This window comes from Diadema antillarum, unplaced genomic scaffold, assembly GCF_040938485.1.
Source record: "Diadema antillarum isolate AM-2024a unplaced genomic scaffold, OU_Dant_1.0 seq00000310_RagTag, whole genome shotgun sequence".
In the NCBI taxonomy this organism is placed as follows: Eukaryota; Metazoa; Echinodermata; class Echinoidea; order Diadematoida; family Diadematidae; genus Diadema; species Diadema antillarum.
Genome location: NW_027271331.1, coordinates 472,952 through 494,931, shown reverse-complemented (window position 1 = coordinate 494,931; position 21,980 = coordinate 472,952). Strand labels below are relative to the sequence as shown.

The 21,980-nt window shown below is 42.0% G+C and overlaps 1 protein-coding gene across 1 annotated transcript; it reads left to right on the top strand.

Moving 5' to 3' along the window:
- Window positions 1-716: 716 nt before the first annotated feature.
- LOC139730394 (probable ATP-dependent RNA helicase DDX52) lies at window positions 717-21,057 on the top strand. Its single transcript, XM_071641258.1, has 13 exons — window positions 717-806; window positions 3,384-3,561; window positions 4,165-4,247; window positions 6,128-6,313; window positions 6,933-7,013; window positions 7,443-7,617; window positions 8,164-8,236; window positions 8,708-8,911; window positions 9,940-10,030; window positions 10,602-10,724; window positions 11,257-11,483; window positions 11,831-11,902; window positions 20,961-21,057. Exons 1-13 carry the CDS (start codon window positions 717-719, stop codon window positions 21,055-21,057), a joined length of 1,680 nt encoding a protein of 559 aa, XP_071497359.1.
- The last annotated feature ends 923 nt before the right edge of the window (window positions 21,058-21,980 follow it).

Below are 21,980 nucleotides of genomic sequence, written 5' to 3'. Positions count from 1 at the left end.
AGGATAACATTCTGCTCCGTAAGATGCTAAAATGAATGTCGGTTGTTTGCTTTTACATTTGAAAATGATGAACGGTAACATTCAGCTCCGTAAGGAGCTAAAATACTAGTAAATGTTGGATGATTGCTTTTACAATCAGAAATGAATAACGGTAACTTTCGGCTCTTTACATGTGCTAAAACAAGTATGTCGGATGTTTACAAATGTCTGCAAATGCTCCCACTTTCTCATTTCAAACGTAAGTTTTGACCACCAAAATAGGCATCAACTTTTATAATAATCTATAAGCCTATTTGCTAAATCTTAGAACTCAGAATAACGGTAAGATGATTGAATTTTCCATTAATTTATTTCAGACATGGGTACCTGTATCACTTCAGTAATGATTAATATCTATTTTTCTATGTTCAGTAGGAACGATTTAGTTTTTCTCATGTTTTTCTTGATTTTTTTTTTTTTTTTGGGGGGGGCACCAGATTTTACTTTGGGGCCACCAAAAAATAAAAATCAATGATTTTGGTGGCCCGATCGGGCCACCAAAAATAAAAGTTAGTGTGGAGCCCTGCATTAGATCATATTTAATGGGTGATTAAAACTGAACTTGAAATCAACCATTGTATTACTAGTATTTGCGTACTAGTATTTGTATGCTTTGGGAGTGAGTGTACTAATATCTGGTGGGAAATGTAATTCAGACTGAGAACACATGGGTTAAAATGGCGACTGCCATGAGCTTATTTCGACAGCTGGGAGCAGGAGCAAAATTCGACTTGAAACGCTTCAGAAATGATGCTGAGAAATTTCACGTGAGTTTTGATTGCCCACAATATGGATGATACATCTGTGTATGTAATGTAGCATAACGGTTATCTGTTGCGTGTTATTGTTATCCATAAATCTACTCGCATTTGGTTCTCTCTCGATAATAGTCCCAGGTATTAGTGATTGTGTAACTAGGTCTATAAGTTGCTTTACGCAGCTCTGACGCCGCGCTGCACAGCAATTGAATGGAATGCCGTCTGCGCACGGCGTCTGAGTTAGCGATTGTGGTGTTGGTGTTTGCGAATGCATGCGTACGTATCAGACTCCTAGTAGATCTAGAAGGTAGAACAAATTGTATGATAGACATCTAGATCTTCTACACATGTAGAGTTAAGATCTACTAGAGAATTAGAAAGCTCACTCATCTCCGCTCAGGTCAGCTCAGAAAAATTTTGTCAGTGTAAATTTACAAGTGTGATGTATTTTTTACATGCGTACATACTGTTATGTACATTCAGCAAAAAAGAAAGAAAGAAAGTAAACACTTTTTCAAGTTCATATAAATGTTTATTTCATTGAAGATTTTGATGAAAATCAATGTACCGGGTATTATATAACATACTAGTAAAGGTAATTTGATTGGCTCTCAACCTAGTACTAGTGTAAAACTACGTCAATATAAAAGAGATGTTTGTGCATGAGTGAACGCATTCTTTTTTTGTCCTCCAAGGCTGTAAAGTAAAAATTGCAAAAATTGACATGTTCTATTTGCAAATGCCCTTCAAGATAACAGTGCAGTGATAACAGAAGACCAGTTTAACACAATGAGAAACATAAATTAAACAGCAAAAATAAGTTTACGTACTCCTTTTCTCTTTATAACCAGAAACAAAATCAAAGTGGGAAACTAAAGGCAGAAAATAAGAATTTTCTGTCAACTCAAACTTCAAATGACACAGGGAGTATAAAAGGGTACAATGATGATTAAATGGACAGAATATTTTTATTTCATTCTTTAACTTCGTAATTCAGGAATTAATGAAGCAAATAAAAAAAAGCAAATATTGTAATTTTCCTCATTTGAGAAATCAATTCAAGTTCTTCAGTACCGGTACCACTTTTTATTAATATTGCATCCTCTTTCATTTCATTTGAATTTGAATTTGGCAGAAGATTCATCATTTTCCTCTATTTTTAGCCTGTACTGATCTTTTGGTCTTCAAAGATATAGAGATCAAAGGTGTTTTTTTTTGCAACCTAATTCATGTTTTCATTTTTTTTTCGTTGTGTTAACTTTGTCTATTGTTCTTATTGTTACTGTACATGGAAGAGCACTTACGCATGAACGACAACTTGTTCAATTTGCAATTTTTACTTTCGTGCCTTGGAAGAGAAAAACAAAGCTGTTAATTTTCCCTTTATCACCTTCTGGTTGATAGCCAATTGAATTACCTTTCATATGATACATAATACATTAATTTTTAGCCAAACATTCTATGAGAAATGTAAACTTGGAAAAGTGTTTACTTTCTTCTTTTTTTGTGCTGAGTTTAGAGGTGTACATATGTAGTTGTATCACTGTAGAATCAGTTGCATCAGTTGTATCAATTTTTAATGTATCAGTATTTCAAGAATTAGTGAAACAAATATGAAAAAAAATTACTTATAAATAATTTTCCTCATTTGAGAAATCAATTCAAATTTGGACAGTACCACTTTTTATTAATATTGCATCCTCTTTCATGTCATTTGAATATAAATTTGACAGAAGATTCATCATTTTCCTCCATTTTTAGCCTTTATTGATCTTTTGGGCTTCAAAGATATTTCAGAGATCAAAGATTTATTTTTGCAACCTAATTCATGTTTTTTTTTAATTATATTAACTTTGTCTATTGTTCTTATTGTTACATGGAAGAGCACTCACGCATGAATGGTAACTTGTTCATTTGTGCATTTTTTACTTTTGTGCTTTGAAAGAGAAAACAACCTTAGGTGTTAATTTTCCCTTTTAATTGACCTCCTGGGTTGATAGCCAATTAAATTACCTATCATATGATATATGAAACATTAATTTTTAGCCAAATATTCTATGAGAAATATAAACTTGGAAAAGTGTTTACTTTCTTTTTTTGCTGAGTGTACATATGTAGCTGTATCACTGCAGTATCAGTCGCATCAATTGTATCAGTTTTCAATGTACCAGGCCTAAAGACTAAAGTGAATTAGCTATACACAGTATATATTCAGTGAATAGCCTACAGTCAATGACATTAATCTTTTTGAAAGAATTCTTCAGAAAAATACTAGGTAATTAGACTCTAGTTTGTACGAAAGCACCAGTCAAACCCAAAGAACAAAATCAGTGAAACCAATTAAAGAAGCAAAATATGCTGAAACCTGTTTATTTTATTAGATATCCACAGTATACATCACATGTATGTGTGTGCATGTGCAGAGCCTAGTGTAGGTGCCAACAATGAAAATCTGTACTACGCTGTACTTGTGTTCTGACATTTTGCTATATATTTCTAATTTCATTATGATGTCAGTTTCATTTTAAATCAATATTGATTATTGCCCTGTTTTTGTTTTTTCTCTCTTTTTTTTCTTATGAACAGTTGGTCAGGGCAAGCAACAAGCAACTGCCCCAGCAGGATATCGTCAAGGCATTGGACATCTTTGGACAGGACAAAGAGGGGCAGTCCAGCCAGAAGTTAGCAGAGGAACCTCATGGAGAGAAGAGGAAGGCTGATGATGTCCAACAAGATAGAGACAAAAAGAAGAGGAAAAAACAAAGTAAGCAAAGTTTATTCTGTCGATGCTATAGTCAAACCTTTCTTAGTGGCTGGTGTATGTCTCTATGGCCTCTATCCCCCTTCATCGATCCTTTGCAAGAATACAATGTGGTACACACCCTCTGTATAGGGGCCACCTGTCTCCAATGGCCAGCAGCTGTTTTATACATGTATGTCTCGGGACAGTTTTCAGTATGTCACTGCTTAAAAATGGCAATTGAAACCTCTCTGATGCAACATTGTATTAGTTTGCTTTCTGTCAGTGTAGATATATCTTGAGTTAGCCAGACCTTTCAGGAACAAAGATTATTCATAAGTTGTAAGAGGTAGTCACATGTGTTTTTATGACTCTTTCATATCTTTTGCCGGTGTGATAATATTTGATAATTTGACATAACTACTAACACACCTGCAGTGGCCACTTGTCACAGAAGACCACTAGTTGTGCAACACCTGTAATATGTGTGAGAATTTTTTTGTCCTCTTAAGGGGAGTCAGAGTGGGATTTTTTGTTTTGTTTTCTTTTTGAATGTGCTAGTGTGAGAGTAAGTGTGTTGTTTGCTAATCTATATCAAAATGTACTTTTTCTATTGTTATTTTTCAGAAGCTCAGGAGAAGATATCAGAAACATCTGATGGTGAGGAAAAGCTATCCGAAGAAAAAGTGAAACAAAGAAGAGTTGAAAAGGTATATTTTGGCACTCTAGGGGAGGGGAGGGGGTGTGTGAATAGGTATCTTGAATTTGTTTATGTGTACATGACTGAAAGAAATAGGATTGTTCCCAAATTAAAGGACAATCATAAGCAACAACAGCAAATTAGCCCTGTTTTATCAGAGAATTTGTTGATATCTCATTGTCACAAATGGGGATTGATTTTGCCATCGTGTGAAATCATTTGAAGATCAAATGGCAAAAATTCTCTGAACAGTACTTTCATCTAGCGATTTAAATGAATTGAAAACAACTGAAATATGCAGATATATTATGTGGTACACTTGCTTACAATTAATTTGATGAAGACAAAAAGCCTCGGGCAGATTTCTTCTATGTTGCTTCAGGTAATTGCTCTCAAGTTTTGGCTTCTCCTGAGGTGAAGGTGAAAATTTAACATAACCACAAAGTGCTAAGCATGTTTGTTGCTCTGCATTTCTTGTTGGTTTCATTTTTAAGTTGCTTTCAAAATACCACATTGCCCTTTCTCTGAAAGTGCAATTTACTGACAGAATACTCACTTTGCTATATAACTCTGAGAATTCAGGTGATGCATATTATATCCCTCATGTAAAGCTTCTTGCCATAGGATTGTACAGAGCACGAACATGGTGTAGTTTTACTAGCTAGCTACGAGCAGCTGGATGCGGTGCAATTGGTTACTAGCCAGCGTGATATACTAGTAGTACTTTTGGGAATCCACGATTTGCACCCATCGTGATCGTGTGATCGATATCTACATTTCTCACTTAAGAATGTACGCAGTGCGCGTAGTAGCGATTTGCTTTTGAGCGACAGTCCTGTGGCTTGTAGCTAGCTAGCTAGCGCTATAAGAGAGCGCGCGGTGTGATGTGCGACAGCATTACAGAAATCTGTGTGGTGCGATGGCGTGGCCGGTCGGTGTGTAACGTGTGGACGTGTGATACGTGATCAATGCATTCAGCTCAATTGACAAAGTGACTGCTTCCAGTAACGGAAGAATGATCGCAAGAGGACACCATATCAGGTACGAATTAGGAATAAAATAAAACCGATTTTGAAGATGATCTGGGTAACGAAGCCGCTTTAGGCCTACTTCTAACGTAGTCCTGGACCTTGATCTTTCGGAGTTTTGCACGCTGTAGTGTAGCTCGTGTGTAGGAATCAACCACAGCGCAGCGGTGTCGTTCGCTACGCGCTGCACGCACTGCTGCTGCACTGCTACAGCCTAACGTTAGATTTATCGTTCACGAAACCTGCACACTTTTCCAAAAGGGAACCGTCATTACTCTAGTATAATGCTCGAGAGGGATATAAAACAAATATCGACTGCTTTCTTTCGGGCCATGGTAAAACTATTTGACCTCGGTGATGTCTCAACAGTGCCATGTCCCTCGACTTCGTCTCGGGGCATAGCACTGTTGAGACATCACCTCGGTGCAAATAGTTTTACCATCTCCCTCTGCAGCAGTCGATATTTGTATACTATGTGTAAGATTTAGGTACTGTATGCACCATATATTTAGGGAGTGTAACTTTTTGCAAATCAGGACTTCTGACAATTTTGCGCGTGATTAAATTTGAGATTGTGGAGTACAGCACTGAACGGAGAAATGTATCCGTTGAAGTCACATTCATGTAAGGATCAGAGTTAACATTTTCGTGTGTTTTAATATTAGGCAATAGCCCCTGACTCGCAAAATTTGTGAAAATGAAAACTTCATGAAAACAGTTTATAAGTGCACCACTACCAAACAACAGAGATTTCATATGTTTATATATCGCACTTGTATCTCCCCATGTGTGCCGTTCTGATATGTGAGAACTGTTACATAATCTCTTCCTGCTCCCTGTCTTCCATTGGTCCGTGCTAAAGGTCAGGTCCACTCGGAAGAGGAACAGGATCTACGTTCAGGGTGAGGACATTCCAGATCCCGTGGAGAGCTTTGAAGAACTTAGCAGTGAATATCAGCTTGACCCTTACGTCATCAGCAACATCACCCGCGCGGGATATGAAAGCCCGACACCTGTTCAGATGCAGGCTGTACCAGTCATGATGCATGTATGCTATCTTCCGAGACTATCACAACTGTCACAACTACAATGTAGCAATCATGCATGGCAGCATTTTTAAATTCTCTTTGCTATTAGGTTGTGGAATGAAATGTCTTTGTTCCACTTTTTCTTCAAAAACATTCCACAGAAATGGGGAGAAAGTTGGCTACTTGACAAGCTAGAGGTCAAGAAAATTGGCTTTAAAGTCTAGATACTGTGCAGGAGCTGTAGGAGATATGGCATTTCAACACTGTAGGTAAATTAAAAACAACTTAATAACATGCTTTTTGAAAGCCCAACTGTTACAAATTTTAAGACACCCTTGGAATTTGAAGTTTCAACAAAGAAACTGTAGAAATGTATGCTATGATGATTTGCCAGTAGACCTTTACATTGGGTGATGAGAAGAGAATGTTACCCCCTTGTGTGCTGTGCAATAGACCATTGTGCAACTCTTCCATCTCAAGAGATATGGCATTAAAGCCATGAGACTTGTCTTTTTCGACAAGAAAATGAATTTTAATTCATCAGCAATATCAAATCAGTCATTCAGTTGTTGAGGGATGTTGTCAGTGGTACAAAATTATTGACATATTGTATCGTATCGTATTTCTTCCTGATTCCAGCGCCGTGAGCTCCTTGCCTGTGCACCGACGGGATCGGGCAAAACAGCTGCATTCTTGCTCCCTGTCATGCATCACTTGAAGGTTAGACATGTCACAAATTCAAACTCTTTGTTCAGTAGTGATGAAACTCCTAATGAACAGAAGATAGATGTTGATTTTCAATATGAATGACTTGAGAGTAGAAGGCCACCTGATACTGATAGATTCTGCTACTGTATTAAAAACAAGACCTCAGCAGTATTATATTTACCGGTATATGAAATTGCAGGCAACATTTTTTTTCTTGTATTAAGACAGAAACAGCAAGTTAATTTTGAACTCACTCTTTATTCACTTTCTATTTCCAAATAATTAGTACATTGTGCTTCAAAAAAGATGTTCTCTTTCTGGACATCCACTTTCATGTAATAAACTGACATCACTGTACTTAGAATGGCAAGTTAGTAGTGAGAGGAGTAGATGTTTGCAAGTAAATGTAGTGATCCAGTGACTTGGTATCTTATTGTGCAGGGACCAAAGAAGAAAGGCTTCCGTGCGGTAATTGTGTCGCCGACACGAGAGCTCGCCCAGCAGACGTACCGTGAGCTGATGAGACTGTCTGAGGGCAGTGGACTGAGAATTCACACCATCGAGCACGGGGCGAAAGCAGTGCAGAAATTTGGCCCTCGGACCGCCCAGAAATTTGGTAAGTTGTTCTCAGTGGCTGTATTTGAAAATCAAGTCCCCAAATAGCTTGAATACTATGAGCTTTAGATGTCTCATCCACATCTCATATGTCAAGGCTAGACATTAGCAGTGGCCCGGGGCCACTAAAACTTTGTATTTGGCCACCAAATTTATCTTTTGGGCCACCAAATCTATCTTTTCGTTGTCCATTCTAGCAAATAAAATCTAAAATGGATTGTTATTTTGCTCTTACTTCAGGCCATTACATATCTTTTTCCGGCCACCACAATTGCATATTAAAAGATTTTAGCGGCCCGAATGGGCCACTAGACGAAAAAGTTAGTGTTGAGCCCTGTATATGTTATTGTGTATCCACTGTTTCATCTGTGCATTGAGGTAATAATGTAACTATACACGTATATTATTCTAAAGTAATAATGTAATTGGAATGTTATTCATTCATTGACATTTGGATGACTTGAATAATATTTCAGAGACCTGATGCTCTGCAAACATTGCTCTTTATTTCAATCCACTACCTCCTTATCTTGTGTCAATCTTGCAGATATTCTTGTGACAACTCCAAACAGACTTGTTTATTTGCTACAGCAAGATCCTCCTGCTATCAACTTGAGCAAGTGAGTGATAATGTCTAGTACATATTTTATATTTTGTTGAATGTTTTTTTTTTCACATATATCATCACAAAATAACAATCTGAGTCAGAAGCACTGATATATAACAATTACACAAATGATTGTGCAGTGTTCTAGTATAATGCTGAGGATATTTTTATGGCAGAATGGCTGGCAGTGAAATTTCATTAAATATCAAAATATACATCATTACTAATGTTGCCTGTTGTTCAGACCAACAATAAATGGACAAATTGTGACTCGAGGAAAAGAACACAACCAATGTACACTTGTATAGGGAAGAATTAGGTGCAGATGGTTTGAATATTTTGACATGTGCTATTGTAATTTTTTTCTGTAGAAGTAGCAAATGAAAGAAATTTACTAGATAAGAGTGTATTTGAATATCAAATGATAACACAGAAACACAGTACCTCAGTTATGAATGTCATTTTTTTTTCATTGCTCTTGCAGTGTTGAGTGGTTGATTGTAGATGAGTCAGATAAACTGTTTGAGGAAGGCAAGTCTGGATTCAGGGACCAGCTGGGAACCATCTACCAGGCCTGCGACTCATCGCATGTTCGCCGCGCCATGTTCAGTGCGACGTTCGCCTACGACGTGGAGCAGTGGTGCAGGCTGAACCTGGATAATGTGGTCACAGTCAGCGTCGGGGCAAGGTGAGCTCAAACATCCTCTGCATTGTGTTAAAGAGGAATCAACCCCAAAATTAAATAAACTTCAAAAGAAAGAGAAAAATATTCCATACAGAACAATACAAAAATGTCAAAAATGACCAGTCCTTATGAATATTCGAATAAGAGAGTTGATGATGTACGTCATACCCTCACAATTTTTCATGTATGTTGATATATGAAATTCAGAAAAAAAAATGTATTTTTAGCTAATACAAGTAAAAGCATGTTCTCATACCAAGATATATCAGAGTAAATGTTTGTTTATTTATTTTGGATGGTTTTAAGGCAAGTTTTATATTTATACAGCTGAAATATGAGATTTTTGTCATTTGTGTATATGAAATGAATAAGAAATTACTAAAGCATGACATTGTCAACTTGCTCATTTGAATATTCATAAGGACTGGTCAAGAAATATTTTCCGAAAAAATATGAAATTTCAAAATGTCATATCTTCCTTATTTCTTATCCGATTTTTTGTCATTTTTCTGTTAGGAATATTTTTCTCTTGCTTTTGAAGTTGATTAATTTTGGGGTTGGATTCCCTTTTTAAAGGATGGCTTCAGGTGATACTGTAAGTTTCATTATGTGATGGTGTCATGTCACTTTCTCTTTTTTAAACTCATATTATTTCCTTCTATGTCTCCTCCATGCCACATCCATCCACACTCGTTGCTTTCATTTTGTTTTTCCTATCAATTTCTAATCATTTCCTTGAACGCAAATGTTTGATATGTAAACTAACTCTCATTCTCGACAGAATTATATTATGTAGGATGTCTCATGCCATTATATTTCATCATGTACGTTGTACATGCTATAACTTCCAGAGAACGTTATCCTGTTTGTATTATAACCATGAAGTGAATCTGTTGTTTCATAGAAATTATGTTTGAGGATAAGATTTGGAGAAATTACAACTTCTAAGCAGATCCCGTTTGTGTAGCATGAAATGAAAAAGTATCTTAATGATTTTTTTTTCTTTTTTATGTTTCCCTACAACTGTGAAGGAACACTGCCAATGAGCAGATAGATCAAGAACTGACATTTGTCGGTGGAGAATATGGCAAGCTATTGGCAGTCAGAGACATTTTCAGTAAGGTGAGAAAGCATGGTTGTAGCAATATAATGATCATGATCCCTTGTCAGAAAGCTATAAACAGATATCACCTACAGTGAAAAATGCAGGTACTGTCAAAATGTTGAAGTGGTTGCCATAACAACTGCAGTTGTTGTTAAAAACATGACAAATATATTTCTCATTATCATGAATTGCAAGGAACAAAGTGTGCGGGGGGAAGAATAAAGAAGGAAGCGTCATTCGCTGTAATGCAATCCTACTCACTAACTGGTAGTTCCTTGCCTGCTTTAGTTTCCTCCTCAAGCATTGAATTAAAACAGATTTTGCCAATCCAGGTGACTAGATTGAAGATAATTCTTTATTTTGATTTCAAATTTTGATTGATTTATGATGCTTGTGCTGTTAGTGATTAAAGTAATAAGTGATAATAATATTCACAGTAATATTGCATAAATTAGAATACTCTCCTGCAAGGCACATGATGGACTTTTCAATTTATAGCCCTTTATTCACCAAAAGAATGATTAAAAATTAATAAATAAATGGATCACTGATCAGTCAACATTGATTCATATTTCTTTGGTGGAACAGGGCTTCACTCCTCCAGTCCTGGTCTTTGTGCAGTCCAAGGAGCGAGCCAAGGAGTTGTTCCAGGAACTCATCTACGACGGGTACAACGTTGATGTCATTCACGCTGACAAGACGCAGACGCAGGTAATGAGGCTGATGCATGGCTCAATGAACTTTGAGGATTTTTTCTGTCTTGGAAAACGGTGACTTCAAACTCTTTTTAGAACGTGCTTGGTGATTACCAGCTTATCCAAGGTTTTATTTTGCTTGTTTGATCTCTTTGCTTAAACTCTAAATTTGCTCAAATTTTCGAAGGTACCATACCATAATGTGGCGCCAACAAATTTTAAGTAGGGTATGCTTGCATTTTTGTATTTAAAATGTATACAGGTATGTATGTATGAATAGACCCGGCAGGTAGCCATGTACATTGTTTAAAACATGTAGATCCAGATAGATATGCACACTGTAATTACCTCAAGCCATATGTGAGCACGTCTTCCCTCACTTTAGTGTTGTTATTAGCAAACTAATATCAAACACATTGCATTTCAAAATCCGACCCTTCAAATCATTCAGGGTATTTTATGACAACTAAGATATATGTGATGTGAGTCTGTGAGTCTCTTCCTTGTAAACACAAATGATATGTTTCATCCCTGTGACATACATAAAGAGAGACAACATCGTGAAGGGTTTCCGCTCCGGCAAGATCTGGGTACTCATCGCCACGGAGCTGATGGGCAGGGGCATCGACTTCAAGGGCGTCAACCTCGTCATCAACTACGACTTCCCCACCTCGGCGATCAGCTACATCCACCGCATCGGGAGGACGGGAAGGGCTGGCCGGGCCGGGAGGGCGGTCACCTTCTTCACGGAAGATGACACAGTTCACTTAAGAAGGTGGGGGATGCAAGGAAAGACCAGTCCAAGGGGGGGGGGGGGGGGGCAAAGAGAGAGAGTGAAAGTTATAGTGAGGGTGAGAGAAACAATGTTCAGAAACTTCTTCATGAGAACCAAACAATCTTAGCCAAGTTTTAGAGCGGAACTTGCAAATCATAGATTTTACTTCGTACATTTTATAACTGTGAAACCTTCAATTTTAGATATGTTTGGTTCACTCACTTTATGATTGTTAGCTTGAATGTAAAGTTGATTTCATGTTTTATGTGGAGGAAATCTGTTGAATGCTAGCTATAGACATTGGCATTTTGCATAACGGTACTTCTGTTTTTGTCATCTTCTCACAGTATTGCCAACGTGATGCGGAATGCTGGTTGTCCAGTGCCTGACTACATGCTGCAGATCAGGAGGCTGTCAAAGTAAGTCTGTTTATATCTTCTTCCACGCAGAGATTGAGATTTAGGGAGGAGAGAACAAACAAGCAGACAAACAAACATTATATGTAAAAACATACGTACATGTACATACATACATACATAAATACGATACATACAAACAATCAAACAATCCAGCCAACACAACAAATATGTAAACCAACCCACCAACAAATTGATAGATGCCGGGTATGCAATTACAGAAATAAAGATAGGCAAGTACAACAAAAACCTGACAAACAAACTACACACACACGAAAAAGAAAACAAACAAATTACAAAGAACGTATCATATGTATTCAGGATTGATATTTTTATGTGTCTAGCTGCAAAGAAAATCTATCACATGACAATTTCATGGTAGGTAAACTTATATAAGCATGCTCTTACTTGTATGGTTGTGGTGTATGGTGAAAAATCAGTCTTGGTAGTGAGAGTTAAATATTGTAGCCTTCTCTCCTCCGCTAGTGTATATGTTTGTATACGCTGTGTGCCACCCGGCCCCGGTAACTAGCTGGAGAAGGGTCAGGATGGTCCGAGCTAGGCTGGGGTCTGTTTGGTTGAAATATACAACCAGGCGTGGAGAACGGCGTTTAAACCTACCAAATTGCTGGGTTACTACCAATCTATTCCAATTACTCGCTTACTACCAAAATACTACCAGTTACAATTCATCCAAAGAAGATACCAGTACCAGTGCAGCTCATCCAACGCAGATACCAATATCAGATACCACCAGTTCACTCGCATACTATTCAAGCAGCACCATAATTGCATTGCACTACTCACCGATACTTATGTTATACTGCAGCAGACTTCAAAGGAAACGGTCCAGGCAGTAGTGTCCACTTCAATCAACGCTTTATTAACACTCAACAACACTAATCATCCACACTTTGGCCTGTATCCAGGCCCACCCAGCTGTTTCGATACATATTCGACCTCTTATTATTCTCTGACCGCTATATTTCCAAAACAGTTACGCATTTTACTTACAGACCTTTTCCTCAAATACTAACGCTTATTAACCCTCCTCATCATACGGAAATGATTAGATAATGAAGCAATAACTGTATGAAAGATTATTACTGAACATAATCGCATCTCCAACAATTATTACCCCTCTAAAATTTCTTTCAAAACAATCCATAATCGTTAGTTTCCCTGAAACTGATTGATTCATGATCGATTGCTAAAACAATCGATCGATTATATATTCGACCACGAAACTTTCTATATTTGACAAATTTTCACCCGTTTTCTTATAATACACTAATCTACCAATTCTCCATTGGTTACACGACACCCCTCCCTCGCTAAGCTCGGTCCCCGAGCTGACAAATAACAACTCGACAACTTGAACTGGTAAGTATAAAATACAACAAAATGCAACACTCGATAAAAAAAATCTTGCTACTATCTCAACGTCTTGATAGCATTTTCCTCAAACAGCCAACCACATGTTTTATACCAAACATCCCTACGTTCTAACTTCCGCATAAATGGAAACCTCATGAGTACTGCTCAAATCACAAAATCCTACCGGGTCTCACGTCCTATAAACATGAACATGAACATGCTGTAATCTGTCTGCTAACACATTGTGCTGAATGAGCAAAACATGGCACTTCCCGTTTTAATGGGCCCTTACTGTTTGATTTTCATCCTAGCAAATCAAGTAAATGATACCAGCCTAATCAAACATACATCATCCAAGATTACTGCTAAACTCTCCTTAAATAGAACACGGTCTCTACCACTTTGGTCCTATTTCTTCTTGAAAGAGAGACAAAACATAATTCTGTGCGATTACTCCGCAACTAGTATAAAAATCCACAGTCTGCACTGTTAATCCCAATATGATAACAAAAAGGATACCTCTCTGGTAGTATGGTCTTAAAAATAATGATAACAAAACACACACACAAAAAAAGGCATCATTAAATTGTCCGATGTGGCACTGGCGTGTATGCTAAATTTATCCAGTCACTCCACATACAACGACAATCACTGTTCCGGCACTGATATCACTTGCAGAATCCGAAACACCAACAATCTGCGCGACCAGTATCTGGCCTAGCCCATACCGGGTCCTGGACTAGATAGGGGTAACACTCGTGAGTCCCACATGGCGTATGGAGTTTATGTCGGTAACAGTCTATGACGGATCTGCTACCACGCAAGAAGTCAAGGCCCAATATACCTTCATGGCGTATATCAGCCACAATTACATCTGCCGTGTACGATAGAAGTCCTAGCTGAAGAGCGACTGTTGCCTTCCCGTCCATTGCCAATAACGATCCGTCGGCCATCATCATTGGCTCATCTAGTGGGCTTAACGGTGGCTTACTGCTCGAGTCAATCGTGCCGTAAATTCTCCTGAGCTATGATGGAATGGGTTGAGCCAGTGTCCACCAACGCTTCAACTCGTGCCCCATTTACTGTGGCTTTTATAAACAGTCCGTGCCAAGTCCCATCGAGAACTGTCCTTTGCTCACTTTCAGCAACATTGCTGCCCCCAGCGGACCGCTGTTCACCCCTCTGGTTCCTCGCCATGTCGGAAATGCCTGGCATGAATGCGAATACCAAAATGAAATAACATGAGATTTCAGTCCCCAAACAGTGAGAGTTCGACATGCCGATATGTGCATGCCTAGAAGTATCTGGGGGGACGTCTGTTCCGTCTCGGGTATGGGTGCGGTTCATAGCTGGAATCTCTTCCAGGCTCATCACCTTCCAACGCCAGCTCTGTTGATACAGCCTCATCAACTTGTTTTGGGTGGGCATCTGAACCTCCACTAGACTCCTCGTCATCTGTAGCCGGTTCTGGTACAGCCTCCTCTACTTGTTTCGGTCTGAACTCCCACGTTGGCCTCTGCACCCCTGTATATGGTTTCAGGCGGTCCACATGAACCACCAGCGGCCTGGTCCTTGGTGAAAGCTGCAGCCGTAGCGTAACATCTGATAGTCTCGTGACGATCAAGTATGGCCCCAACCATTTCGTCTGCAACTTGGGACTGCAGCCCTTCTTCCGCATCTTTTTCCGGAGCCACGCATACTGCCCAACATTGTATGCTGCGACATGGGCCCTCTGATCGTAAAACCGCTTCTGTTTTCTGCAGGCCAGCCCCAATCTAGCTCGTGCACGCTGATGTGCTCGTCTCATCCTTGTATGCAGACCCTCTGCATAATCTGTGCAGACCTCCTCCTGGTGGTCAGCATCATCTGGTTCAGCGACGTCGCCTGGCATCAGCACCTCTCTCCCCAACATTAACATGTTGGGGATCTCCCCCGTTGAATCTGGAGGGCAGCTTCTGTAAGCACTTGTAGCGAATGGAATCAGCTGGTCCCAGTCCTTCTCTCCGCTGTTCATATCCAGAAGAGCTGCAACGGTGTCTATCAGGGTGCGGTTGTATCTCTCGATGAGGCCATCCGATTTGGGGTTGTAGGCTGTGGTTTTCGTCTTGGTCGCCCCAAGCAGCTTACACACCTCACTAAAGACTTCGGAGACGAAGTTTCGGCCTTGGTCCGAATGGACGAACCTTGGCACCCCGAACCTGCAGACGAACTCTTCCACCAGTTTTTCTGCAATGGTTTCAGCACGCTCGTCTTTGATGGGATAAGCTTCCATCCATTTTGTAAAGTAGTCCCCTAGTACGAGGACGTACTTGTTTCCTTGTTTCGTTCTCGGGAACGGACCCAGAATGTCAAGTGCCACTCTTTCCATTGGGAAGCCGCTGATTCTCTGCTGCAGTGGAGCACGCGGTGTTCTACCAACACCTTTTCTCCTTGCACAGATGTCACATTCACGCAGAGCAGACCGGAAATCTGCTGCCATCCCAATCCAGTAGTATCATAGCCGAGCACGAGCTAGTGACTTGCCCATACCAAAATGGCCAACAGTCATAGAAGCGTGAACCGCCCAAATCACATCTCTCACAAGGACTCTTGGTAGGATAATCTGCCTCCTCACAGTGCTACCATCTGCTGCCTCCCAGCGACGGACAAGGACCCCGCTGCTAACCTCCAGCGCTTTCCAGTGATCCAAGAGCTGTCTTGCCTTGGCAGACCATGATGCTGCTTTTTCATCAGACGGTCGCTCAGCTGCCAGTTTAGCGGCACGAACCGGATTGATGTCCTCGTCTTGTTCCCGTAAACTGCCGATATCGGGAGCCTCATCTGCTTCTTGCTCTACCAGTACCCTGGCTTGGTCTGCTGGTATCTCCTCATCACAACCGCATTGTCTACACGGTCAGCGTAACAACCCGTCTGCATTGCCATGACTTCGCCCCTGCCTATGGCGGATCTCAAAATCATATTCCGAGATCAACTCCAACCACCTTGCCAGCTGACCCCTGGGGTCCTTGAATCTGACAAGCCATTGCAGCGAGCCATGATCTGTCCGTATCACCACATGACGGCCGTATAGGTACTGACGAAACTGCTTCAGAGAGACCACCACTGCTAGGAGCTCCTTCCTCGTCACGCAGTAATTTCTCTCCGCTCTCTGCAGTGTGCGGCTTGCATATGCCACCACCCTCTCAGCACCATCTTGGACTTGGGAGAGCACGGCCCCAACACCAATGTCGCTGGCATCAGTATCGAGGATATAACTGCCATCTGGGCGTGGATAGGAGGCGATGATAATCTCCCCTTCAGCTCATCGAATGCCTCTTGGCATTCTTTCATCCAGAGGAACTTGTGATTTTTCTCCATTAGCTGGTGGAGCGGTTTGGCGATGGAGGCAAAGCCAGCAACAAACCTGCGGTAGTACGATACCAGCCCCACAAAGCTCCTCACTTCCTTGGTGGTCCTTGGTGTTGGCTATTGTTGAATGGCGGATGTCTTGTCTGGATCTGTTGTCACTCCATCCTTCGACACGATATGCCCCAGGTACCTAACGCTGGTGTGAAATAGCGAGCACTTCGACGGCTTAAGCTTCAAGCTGGCCTCACGGAGTCGCTGGAAAACCACTCGAAGTCGTGACAACTCATCTTCCACTGTCTTGCCAAAGACAATCACGTCGTCCAAGTAAACAAGGAACATTTCCCAGGTAAGGCCTGCCATCACTCTATCCATCAGACGCTCGAAGGTGGCTGGCGCATTACATAGCCCAAAGGGCATAACGCGCCAGGCATACAACCCGCCATTAGCGATGAAGGCTGATTTCTGCTTAGCCTGCTCGTCAAGCTGCACTTGCCAATACCCACTGGCAAGATCGAGGGTTGAGAACCACTTTGCCCTGCTGAGTGCATCCAGCGTGTCATCTATTCTGGGCAGCGGATAAGCGTCTTTCAGTGTTGCAACATTCAGTTGGCGGTAGTCTATGCACATCCTCTTGCTCCCATCCTTCTTTGTGACCAAGACCACGTTGGAAGACCAAGGACTGCTTACTTGCTCAATCAGCCCCTGAGATAGTAGCTGATCTATCTGTCTATCAATCTCCGCCCTCTGCTCCGCTGGATATCGTCTTGGTGCTTGTCGCACTGGTCTCGCATCACCAGTATCAATGCTGTGCTGGACTAGGTCAGTTCTGCCCAGATCTGTTGGTCCATGTGAGAAGACATCTGCAAAATCTTGCAGCAGCTCTGCTACCTGCGTGTGGTACTGCTCTGGGACCTCTTCAATGCTTCGCTCGTACAGCTCTACCACTTGTGATGGCATGCCATCACCACCGTTCACGTCACGTGGAATTACCTCGACCTGTTCAGCGTTTTGGAGCTGAGTCAGACAGGCCACCATAGTGCCCTGCTTCACCACTCTCTCTTCCTTTGTGGGGTTGTAAACTCTGATAGGGAGTACCTCAGCATCCGCCTCAACGACAGCCCTTGCTATCAGCAAGCCCTTACTGAGGGTCTCAGCCTGGTTGAAAGGAGCTTCCAACAGGCCAGCTCCTGCGATTGGTTGTGGCTTTCCACCTGCCACCATGCCTTTCAATATTGCCTCGTGCCCTGGAGGTACTGAACTGGTCTCGCTTGCTATGATTCTGCAGCAGAAAGGTTGACCCCGATGATCTCGGCATTGGATCGTCTCCCATGGCAGCTGCAGCTCCAGTTTGCGGCAATCCAGCACCGACTGTGTTTGCATCAAGAAGTCCAACCCGATGATACCCTCATTGTGAAGATTGGCCACCGTCACCTCAAACACAAACAGCAAATGTCCCATCTGGATCTAGCCAGTGTTTTACCACTGGTCTCGAGTGGAGAACCGTCTGCTTGGTGCACTGTACGAGTTGCTCGCTGCAATACCGGCTTCCTTGCATCTTCAATCTTGCTGAAGATCGCATTGGACACATACGTCTGCGATGAACCGGTATCGATTAGGAATGTGATGGGCTGACCATTGATCTTAGACTCAACATGAAGACCTTGATATCTGCTATTGCCAACTGGCTGTGCTTACTCTGCTTGTTCAGCCTGGGGTGCTCGCTGTGGTTGTTCTGTTGTCCTTTGTTGCACGCCACCAACATCTCTACGAAGTGGAGCTGGTCCCCACTCTGGCTGACTGCGCGCTGGTATCTGCTCGATATTTGATGCGTGGGGGCAGTGCCTCCAACCATGGCCAACTTGATTGCAGTGGTAGCACCTCCTTCTGTCTGCATTGATGCTTGCTGGCATACTTCTAAATGGTTGCTTCACTAAACGTGGGCAATCTCGTTTCCAATGGCCAGCTTGGCCGCAGTTGAAACAATTGTTGCTCTGGTCCCCAGGCAGTGATGATGCTGGTACCCTTGCAAATTGTGATGTCGCGTTGGTTCTCGATCGTGTTGGTGGAGAAGATTCCACTCTGGAAATCAGCTCTTCCACTGCTTTCGTCATTCGCCTCATAGCGCCGTCTTTCTCCTTGGTTGCAGGGCTCTTCTGCTCGACATCATCAGTTGCCAGTGCTCTGCTATACCGCTGCGACCGGCCATCGCTTCTCTCCGTCTCCATCCTCAGGAAAGCCTCTGTACTCAGTGCTGCTGCGATCGCCTCATCAAGTGTGCGGGGCTGGGCGCAGAAAAGACCTTCTCGTATCTCTGGTCTTACGACCGCGTCCATGAAGTGGCCTCTTGCTAAGCGATCTTGCCCCGCCTCGTCAAATTCTTGGTAGGCTAATGCAGTCAGCTCCCGAATACCCTGTCCCAACTCCTGCAGAGTCTCCTTTGATTTTCCTCCTCCTGGTCCGCAGCTCAGCCAAGAAGACCTCGGATTTGCCTGCTGGGCCAAACCGTTGCTTAAGCCTATTTACCAGCTCGCTGTACGTTAACCTCCTTCCTGTCTGTTGAACAAGGACCTTTACAGCTGGGCCTCGCATGCTGGCAGCCAAATACTGCAGTGCTTCATCTTCGGACCATCCGTTCACCCCTGCGCAGGCCTCAAAATGACTCAAATAGTCAAGAATCGGCCCCCTGCCGTCGAATCTATCGGGAGTCATTCGCAGCTTATCTCCACCTCTATATCTGCGCTGATAACTGCCTACGTCCCACAGTTCTGGTCTTCGCCATGGTGTACCCGTTGCTGATGGTGCTGCTGATGAAATACCTCCACCACCTACCAGAACTTCATTTACTGGTGCTGGCTGGTTGCCCGTTGCTGATGTCTCCCAACTGGTCTGCTGGATCCTGCTGGGGCCGCCTGCCATCCTACCTTCACATGTAGGACCACTCTGCCATTGCTGACTTCCAGTCATCATGCCGACACCAAGCCGTTGCGCTGTAACTGGTTGTTTGCGATACCTGCTGTATCCATTGTTGACTGGTCCGCTTTCAGGTGTTGCAAAACTACTGGGGAACGAATGAGGAATCTCAACGCTTCCACCAGGTCGCCTTGCAAAACTAGCAGGAGGAGCTTTACTTCCGGATGACTCTGCTGCAGCATTCGGTGCTGTGGTGAAGCCATCCTGGTCTAGTGGTGTGCTGCTGCTAATTCCTGCCCTTCCTGAACTCATCATCCCTGAGCTGGGGTGGCTGGTGGTAGCGGGTCCCTGCGACGGAGCTGGAGTTCTTCCGAGTGCTGCACGAAGATCTGTCATCATCGCTTCGACGTCTGCCAGCTCCTGTTCTAGCTGCCACCAAATTTCCGCTCTTTCCGTTCTTGCTGAGTGATGCATGTTGCGCTGCCCTGTCTACTGCCAATCCCACTCCTGACACCACGTGTAGCCTTCTCTCCTCCGCTAGTGTATATGTTTGTATACGCTGTGTGCCACCCGGCCCCGGCAACTAGCTGGAGAAGGGTCAGGATGGTCCGAGCTAGGCTGGGGTCCGTTTGGTGGAAATATACAACCAGGCGTGGAGAACGGCGTTTAAACCTACCAAATTGCTGGGTTACTACCAATCTATTCCAATTACTCGCTTACTACCAAAATACTACCAGTTACAATTCATCCAACGAAGATACCAGTACCAGTGCAGCTCATCCAACGCAGATACCAATATCAGATACCACTAGTTCACTCGCATACTATTCAAGCAGCACCGTAATTGCATTGCACTACTCACCAATACTTATGTTATACTGCAGCAGACTTCAAAGGAAACGGTCCAGGCAGTAGTGTCCACTTCAATCAACGCTTTATTAACACTCAACAACACTAATCATCCACACTTTGGCCTGTATCCAGGCCCACCCAGCTGTTTCGATACATATTCGACCTCTTATTATTCTCTGACCGCTATATTTCCGAAACAGTTACGCATTTTACTTACTGACCTTTTCCTCAAATACTAACGCTTATTAACCCTCCGCATCATACGGAAATGATTAGATAACGAAGCAATAACTGTATGAAAGATTATTACTGAACATAATCGCATCTCCAACAATTATTACCCCTCTAAAATTTTTAACAAAGCAATCCATAATCGTTAGTTTCCCTGAAACTGATTGATTCATGATCGATTGCTAAAACAATCGATCGATTATATATTCGACCACGAAACTTTCTATATTTGACAAATTTTCACCCGTTTTCTTATTAATACACTAATCTACCAATTCTCCATTGGTTACAATATATATATATATATATATATGTCCTCGTATCTGTTACATCTCCATCCCAGGAAGAAGAAGAAAGCCTTGGAGAAACACCCCGTCAAGCGAGACACGATCAGGACGCTGCCCAAGCAGGACCTACAGAGAGCCAAAAGGAAAAGGTGAGTTTATGGGTCCACACAGAAACCCCTGTGGCTCATGATCCAGGTTTTGTCCCTCATAATGGGGGTGACTGGATTTATCTTACTCTGACGGCAAGTGCTCATACACCCTTCTCGCCATCTCGCCCGAATTGGGATGTACTCCTTTTTTCAATCCAACCTTCCCAAGCTACTCTTCCACCTTCTAATTCAACGCCTTCTTCTGTAGCCCCCTTGTAGTCCTTTTGCACATAGCGTAAAATCTCATGTATAAGTAGAAATTCATTTCTTGGTCAGGGAAAAAACATTAGCAGGGGTGCACCTTATAAACAAGCTTGAAAACATTATCACCTGTCCTTGGATGAGCAAATAAAAAGTGCTACCTAATGTAGTCTCAATGCTGGATACCTGTGAAGTTTGTGTCTACACTTAGTATAGGCTTTATTAGGGCGAGGAGCCTTGCTCATTTAAATCCTTTTTCATGAAGCAGGCTACAAACAAGTGTGAAATTAAATGAAAGAAAGATATTATTCAGAGGGATGAAGGTTCAGTTGTGAGTTTCTTCAATTTGTCTCCCTCTACAAATGAAATTGTTAAGATCACAACTGCTGATCTGTAAATTAACAAACATGCTGAAAAAAAAGTAGATGACAGGTTCGAGTCCCACTGGTTCCTTTTTTCCGACATGTTTGTTAATTTAAAGATCAGCAGTTGCGATCTCAACAAATTTAGTTTGTTGAGGGAGACAAATTGAAGAAACTCACACCTGAAGTGTGAAATTGTTGGGCTGCCAAAGGCAGGCACAGGATTGTGCAGACTTGGAAATCTGCAATCTGCTCATGTAATTAAGCAGTTGAAAGGAAAATGGGAGTAACTAGTGAAATCTATAAGTTGCTGACTTCTGGCAGTAAAAATACAAAGAATGTTGCATAATACATTTTCTGGGTC

Bases quoted from the DNA above. Each gene is read 5' to 3' on its own strand.
- LOC139730394 (XM_071641258.1), top strand. From the start codon at position 717: ATGGCGACTGCCATGAGCTTATTTCGACAGCTGGGAGCAGGAGCAAAA. The intron at 8,237-8,707 runs GTGAGTGATAAT...TTGCTCTTGCAG, and splicing joins CCTGCTATCAACTTGAGCAA to TGTTGAGTGGTTGATTGTAG. The intron at 10,725-11,256 runs GTAATGAGGCTG...ACATACATAAAG, and splicing joins CTGACAAGACGCAGACGCAG to AGAGACAACATCGTGAAGGG.